Genomic DNA, 7,388 nt, shown 5'->3' on the forward strand with positions numbered 1-7,388 from the left:
TAAACCTTTTCTACATGACCTCGCTGATGTCTCTAGCTATGAAGTAAAGGCTCTAGCAAAATTTATTATTTCCACGAGGTGGTTAGACCCGCTTTAGGCAGGGTAGGGGTCCTCTTTGACACCGTATAGGGTATTACAATGGGCCCATTGGTGGCCTAAGTAGTGAGGTGTTACCATAGTGTCCAGCTCAGCCCTTGCAACCTAACCTAACCTAACCTAGTGGCACGAAATTTTTTAGAATATATTCGATTTTTGCAGTTGTTTTGAAGTATTAATCGCTACAACAACAACTACAGCGTAATGTGCTATTTATTAATTCTGTTCTTGCTATTTATTAATGATATTTATACGACAATAAAATATTTCAAAATCTTAATGTTATCGTAATGTAACTAAAATAACAATTAACTTCCTTTTGGCATGTTATGGCTCTGAAAACTATTGGAGGGATACCGCAATAGGCAAAAATATGCAGATTAACGTATGTGGGTAATGAATATTTATATGCTGGATTTATTTTTGCGATACTGCCTTTGTTTGTGCCGGTTGTGGCTCAGCATTAAACATTTTCTCATGGTGTCTTCAAATTCGATCCTGCCTTGCAGTTTAAAAACATCTAAATTAATAGGAATGAACAATGTGAGTATTGAGATTTTAAAACTATTTATATTACAATACCAAAAAGTACGCTGTTCACGAATTTCAGTTTAGATAAAGGCCGTTTGCCATGCACTCCGTCCCAGTTAAAATAGAAAAGAACTTTGTCAGAGAAAAGTTGTCTCATTACTCCAGTAATGTCTGATGATGCACCTTTCAGCATAAAAATATATGATTTCTAAATACCGAAAAACCAATTTAAGTTATGAAACACAATTAAAAATATTCAAAAATACCATTGATTCTTGATAATCATCTGAGTCCAACTTTTTCTCAATGTCATAAACTGAAGCCAGCGATGTTAATGGCATAACGGCGGAGAGCTCGGTGTGAGTATCATTTTCCGTTTCTCCGCTGATACGGCATACTATTTTGTGCGTTTTCTCAATCAGAACTTTGGAGTCACGCATGACTTCATGTTGAGCCATGACTTCTGCCAATTCTGGAAGCTGAATGGATAGAATAAATATTAATGAATGAGAATCAAGGTATTGCGGCTACAATTACTAGGGTTTCACAAATAACAGTTCAATATTTCACTATGCACCTTTTCTTCGATCTTAGTCAATCTAGATTCCAGGTCGATATGCTTCTGTAATATTGTTTGTAGTATCGCCATTAAATTTTCGTTCGTTGTAGGGAGTGGCCCTTCGTTGGTTATGGAAGTAGCCGCATTATTTAAAACGGTACTCGTTGTATTTAAGGTGGAGCGAAAGGACGCGCTGTGTTGTGCTACATCGACGAAATCGGCGTTTGTTGAATTAGAGGGAAGTACATCAATCAATTGGTTGTGTATTTGGTTGGTATTCGAGCTGGATGAATTATTGAAATTGTTGTTTATATCGTTTGAGCTAGATGGAAACGGTTCGCTGTGTTGTGCTACATCGCCCAAATGGGCATTTGTTGCATTCGAAGTGGAAGGAAATGCGACGACCAAATTGACACTTACTTTGCCTTTTACCAGCTTAATCTTCTTATTTCTTAATTCGTTGGCTGAAGAGCTAGACGAATTACGGAAAATGGCGGTAATTGCGTTTGATTTAGATGGTATTCGCTCAGTGTTTGTGCTACATCGACGAAATACATCTGTCGCAGCTGCATTAATATCAGCATCTACCCGAGCAAATTTTGAAACATTGGCGTAGTCTACACTGCGCTTAACATCTTGATTTTCTTGACTGGCAAGATTATAAAAGGTGTGTCTCTTCATATTTCTTACCTCCTCTAGGGCACGTTCAGAATCACCCCAAAATAGCAAAGACCCAAACACGCAAGCGTAAAAGTTCTGCTTCCACAGCTAATATAAAAGAGGCTTAATATTGGACAGACGAATAAGGTAATATTTAAAGACGGAGGTCGACTGCTAAACACGTTCTTCAATCATGAAGGCCATACTTCTTAAGGAGCATAAGATTATCCTCAATAAAAGTTTAGAACAGTGGTCGACTGTTAATACGCGTCCAAAAATATCGACGCGTCTTGACGTCAGTCTTAATAATCCGAAGGCGGAAAATAAGTATCGTTCCGGTCAAAAGGTATTAAGGAAAAACTGAAAAATTACCCCGGGTCCCCCGACAAGGGGTATGATCCATAGTACTTTAGCGCAGAAAGCTTTTCTGCATTGGCGGCCTTCAAAGGGCTTATAAATAATTACCCTGTCTGGTTCACCAATGGGGTGGGATCAAAATTATAGCCGTGCAAAATTCCTTTGTACACAAAATTTTTTTCAGTGCACAACATTAAAACAACGAAATGCAAATTGCCAGCTTCAACTGCAAATACCGAGGTGCGTGTCTGTTGACACCTCTCCCGATATTTTTGGACGCTTATTAGCATTAGTGGACCACTGTTCTAGATTTTTACCTTATCCTCTTTTAATGTGGAGTACCTGGGTACCTGGGTGACCGGATTACCGGTGCCGAGATCAAAACGCGTCTTTTGAAACTACTCCCGACATTTTTAGAGGTGCTTTAGCAGTCAACCACCTTCGTAAGCTATTTCTTCCAAGAATTTTTATCAGCAACCACTGTTTGTTCAACACACGCACGTACAATAAGAGAGTTACTCTGTTGGTCTGTTGGTGTACCTTTCGTATTTCGTTGTATAAACAACTTTTGCACACTTTATTAAATTTATTTGCAATTTTAATTGCTTTTTTGTTGGGAAATTTTAAATTTTTGTAAAAGCACGCGCACAATATGAACATTTAGTGATGAAACGATATTTCGCTTTTGGTGATTGCATCGCCGCTATTGACAAATCGCTAATAGCTATTGCAATCCAAATATATCAGCGATTGGCGATTTTCCTTCATTCGATTCTTTTGAATGACAATCACCTATGGCAGAATATCGCCAATAGCGATTGGCGATTTTCCTTCAGCATGAAATTCTAATACTAATAGTGTTAGCGGCGATGTAATCATCGATAGTGAAATATCACTACTCATTTGTGTGGTTTACTTTCCGACTGAGTAAAAAAGTTTATTGGATACAAAAGGAATAATTTTCTCGAGAATTGGAATAAATATGCTTTTACAAAAGTTTGCCAGCTTTTATCGAATAATCGGGATAGTTGTCTCAAGAACTGCACAACGAAAAAAAATTCTCGTCAACTGATGGTGGTAAATAAGGCCTGCTTTTTGTGCAGAGAAATTGTGGAAACGGCGAACGGAACAAAGCAAACTTGTGCAACAACAATTTCGACGACGAAGTGATGTGCAGTAATTGCAAAAAAATGGTTTTGCAATGGACGTGGAAGCACATCTTGATCCCAAATTGTTAATCATTCGGTGAGGGCTAAACATAGGGAAGTCACCCCACATTCTGAAGGTACACTTGGAGAAACAGTACTAAAATAGGTAGTAGTGCAGTTTACGGTACCCACCCTAAAGTTGGGCCAAGATTTTCGAGTGGGCTATCAAAAGACGCGTATTAATCTCGGGAACAATAATCCGAAGGCGGAAAAGAAAAATGTTATCTCTGTCCGGAGATATTTGCAGGTGAAGTTGGCGATTTTCATGTGGTTGTTGTTGTGTTGGTACCCAAAAAAAAAATTGTGCATCACCGTGGCGGTAGCCACGGTTATACCACACACCCGGACTTGGCATGGCGTAGGCCAGGATTATTTTTTATAAGCGCGGCCGAAGGTCGCCAACGCAGAAAGGTGTTCTGCGAAAAAATACTATGGATCCCACCCCCGGTTTCGGGGGCCCTGCGGGTCTTTATTTGGTTTTTCGTTAATATCTTTTGATCGGTTAAAAAAAGGTACCTCCGCTTTCGGATTCTTGATCTAGACGTGAATACGCGTCTTTTGATACCTCACCCGAAAATTTTGGCCCAAATTTCGGTGGGTACCGTAAACTGCACTATTACCCTAAAATGTTACTCGTGTGGCGTACGTAATGTATTTGTATTAGGATTCATTCCAGCACAGCCAGATTCTGTTGTAGTGTTGTTATGCCGGTAAGCTGAAAATGGAGTAAATATTAAAAACAAATAAATTTAAATTTTAGTCAACCATGTACAGCGCAAAACTCTTTGAAAAATATGAATTGGGATCAAGAACAATGGAAGCCACTTATAAGTGATCGTGGTTGCCGTGGTTGGTTAAGGTGCCTACCGAGCAAGAGCAGTTGCTTGCGCGACAAATATCAGCAGCACAAATAAACAAATTGAAGGAATTATGGAAGGAAAATATTGATGCAACATTTCAGGATTTAGAGAAGCCAGGTATAGATGCTGAACCATCACAAGTGCTTTGCGTTATGAAGATGGTTATCAATACGAGCAAGTTTTTGGTCCACTTTTGCGCCTAGAAACAGAATACGATAAAAATTTAAAAGAATCGAAAACACAGGAGGGTATAGAAATAAGATGGGACGTTGACTTAAACAAAAAAACAATAGCATATTTTACGCTTGCTAAAACTGATTCGGACATGAAACTAAGGTGTAACGTTTTACAAGACGGTGCACCACCTAATTTTTATCAAAATTTCTGAAAGGTGGTATCAAAAGACGCGTCTAGGCCTCCGTTTTAAGAATCCGAAAGCAAAAATCAAAATTTTATTTCAGTAAAAGTTATTTACAAAAAACCGTAAAACGACCCCGGGAGGGTCCGAAATATGGGGCCTAATCCACAATTTTTTTTGCATAGAATACCGTTCTGGGTTGGCGGCCTTTGGCTGCGCTTATAAAAAATTACCCTGGGTGGATCCGACACCGGTTTGGGGATCAAAACTAAATGAGCGCAGAACACCTTTCTGCATTAGTGTGTGTGTGCATCAAATGTGGCAAAAAACAACAACCACATGGAAATTTGAACCGATTTTTTGCTTATATCTTTTGACAGAGATTCTTAAAACGGAGGTCGAGACGCGTCTTTTGATACGACCTTGGATAAATTTCGATAAAAATTAAGTGGTGCACCCTCTTGTAAAATGTTACCGAAACTAATGCATGTGTTATTCATAAGCTAATACTTCTAGACTGTAGCTTTTAACAGTATTATAAAATTTGTGTTTTTGATGGAAAAATAAAAGAATTATAGAAGCATATATCACTCGTCTTATTGTAAACGGATTAACTCAAAATTTAAGTTTTTTTGGGAGAATGCAATTCAAGCTTTGTCATATGGTTTGTATATGGTTGAATTCCCCGGCTAATTTGTGGGCACTGAAGTGGGTGGCTAATTTTCTGCTAAAGAATATTTTTATAATAGTTTGAAGAATTTGCTATATTTTTCCTCTGTATTTTTCATAAAAAATTGATTCAATTTACTATACAAATATGCAGCCAAATACAACTTTCAGAATAAATTCATACGGAGTATTTTTGAATACATCGGTGTAGTATAATATAGTAAATAAATCATGTTTTTATGGTGTTACATATACAGATTTATTTCGGGTTGATTCATCTTACATTTAAAAATCAAAGCATTTTCAATTAACAAAATTTATAAGTAAAAGATACATAGACATCTATTTCCGCTAGTTTTATCTCAATGAGTGTAATACGAGACTGAACATAATGTCAGCCAGTTAATAATATATATCATAACATCTCAGAAAATTAGAATTTCACATTACATCAATTTACAATAAAAGGTACATATTTTTTTCTTTTTATTCTAATTTTGATTCATGTATTCTGTATACTAAATTATATTAATGTATAACATTCAATCTACTCCGGTAAACAAACTTAAACATTAATTTTTTAGATTAGATTAGATTATTTATTTATTACGGCCAGAAGCCTAAGGCAAGGTGCACACGAGGCTACGCGTCATAGACGCGTACAAGATGTTTCATATAGCTACAATTTCTCTACGCCTCAAGATCTGCACACGAAACTACTTTCGAGCGTCGCTACAAAAAAGGAAACAATTATTGAAAAAAATAAAAAATTTAATTTCTTCAGCTGTATCCGTCCCCGAAACCAAAGGAAAATAGGTATTAAACGCTGTTTGCATCCCCGTGCCTTTGTAAATTATAAAAGGCAATTTTAAACCACCGCGGACTAGAGAAAAGGGTGATTTCTAGTTTCCAACACTTTTTAGCCTTTTAAACGATTCAACAATGTCTAACCAAGCTGTTGTGGTGTTTAATACTCTTTTTCGCTTTGTTAATATACCTTTCACGCACTTTTATTAACTAAAGTAACATTTTTTAACTAATTACACAAATTTGCATACAAAAAAATGTAAACAATATTTTGTTCTTCCTTTTTTTCAAGCGTACGTACGCTCATCGACCAACATTGCTGTACGCTTAGCTACACGAAAATTTCATGCTTTGTCGCTTTCATGCAGCTGACGCCTCGTATGCAGCTCTCCATTCAAATACATGTGTTCGGCATCAAAGCGTACAAATTTCGCCTGCAGCGTCTATGACGCGTAGCCTCGTGTGCACCTCGCCTAATTCGTAAATTTGAAAATATTACAGTTTTTTATCTTATAGCTAAGGTTTTACAATATTCATATAATTTTGTTTTAAATACTGTTATTTGGTTGCAACTTTTTATATCCATAGGCAGATCATTGTAACTTTTCAGACCCTTGTAGAAAATGTTCTGTTGATCAATTTCAGTTCTAAAAAACGGCAATTTGATATTATGTTTGCTCCTCGTATTTATGTTATGAGTTTGCTCAACTAATGCCATATTTTTATTTAAATACTCAGGTACATTTCCATGTTTGATATTAAATATGAATTTAATGGAGTGGAAAAAAATCTTTTGTTTCACACTTAACCAGTCTAAAGTCTTCAACATGTCAGCCGTTCGTGTATCTCTAGGTTTCTGAAGAATAAATCTCATGTATCTATTTTGAAGCTTTTGGAGCTTGTCTACTTCTTTATCCGATATTATGAAAAGAATGGACGGGCAGTACACGAAGTGCGGTTCTATAACTGATTTATATAAGATTATTTTGTACTTTTTCTGAATGAATTTCGTTGTTCTCTGCATCACTCCTATTTTATTAGCAACTTTTTTAATTGTATAATTTATATGATCTTCAAATTTGAGTTTATTATCAATTATTATTCCTAAGTATTTTATACTGTTAACTCTTTGTATGATTTCATCATTTATTTTTAGCTCGGCTATATCCTCCTCATTGATATTCCTCCTTGTTATTATCATATATTTAGTTTTATTTATGTTTAGTTTCAGTCTATTACCACACAACCATTTATACAAGTTATTTATTTCATGTTGCATTTTG

At 36.3% G+C, this 7,388-nt stretch overlaps 1 protein-coding gene and 1 long non-coding RNA gene across 9 annotated transcripts; one reads left to right on the plus strand and one right to left on the minus strand.

Annotated features, from left to right (window-relative positions):
- Window positions 1-298: 298 nt before the first annotated feature.
- LOC137245105 (uncharacterized) lies at window positions 299-2,984 on the minus strand. 8 transcript variants are annotated; one of them, XM_067775240.1, is made up of 5 exons: window positions 2,744-2,984; window positions 1,205-1,954; window positions 894-1,106; window positions 679-835; window positions 299-616 (listed from the first exon to the last, which is right to left on the minus strand). In XM_067775240.1, the coding sequence occupies exons 1-5, from the start codon at window positions 2,861-2,863 to the stop codon at window positions 501-503; spliced, it is 1,356 nt and encodes a 451-aa protein (XP_067631341.1). In that variant the 5' UTR covers window positions 2,864-2,984; the 3' UTR covers window positions 299-500. The 8 variants fall into 8 exon arrangements, with proteins under 8 accessions (XP_067631341.1, XP_067631348.1, XP_067631344.1 ...); XM_067775247.1 differs by having other exon boundaries at window positions 1,205-1,969; window positions 2,744-2,982; XM_067775243.1 differs by having other exon boundaries at window positions 2,709-2,982.
- Window positions 2,985-3,059: 75 nt separating this feature from the next.
- On the plus strand, window positions 3,060-5,214 carry LOC137245106 (uncharacterized). Its single transcript, XR_010951251.1, has 3 exons — window positions 3,060-3,488; window positions 4,076-4,121; window positions 4,186-5,214. It is a non-coding gene; the product is annotated as an uncharacterized lncRNA (long non-coding RNA).
- The last annotated feature ends 2,174 nt before the right edge of the window (window positions 5,215-7,388 follow it).

The sequence above is a fragment of the Eurosta solidaginis genome, chromosome 3 (genome assembly GCF_040869045.1).
Source record: "Eurosta solidaginis isolate ZX-2024a chromosome 3, ASM4086904v1, whole genome shotgun sequence".
Classification (NCBI taxonomy): Eukaryota; Metazoa; Arthropoda; class Insecta; order Diptera; family Tephritidae; genus Eurosta; species Eurosta solidaginis.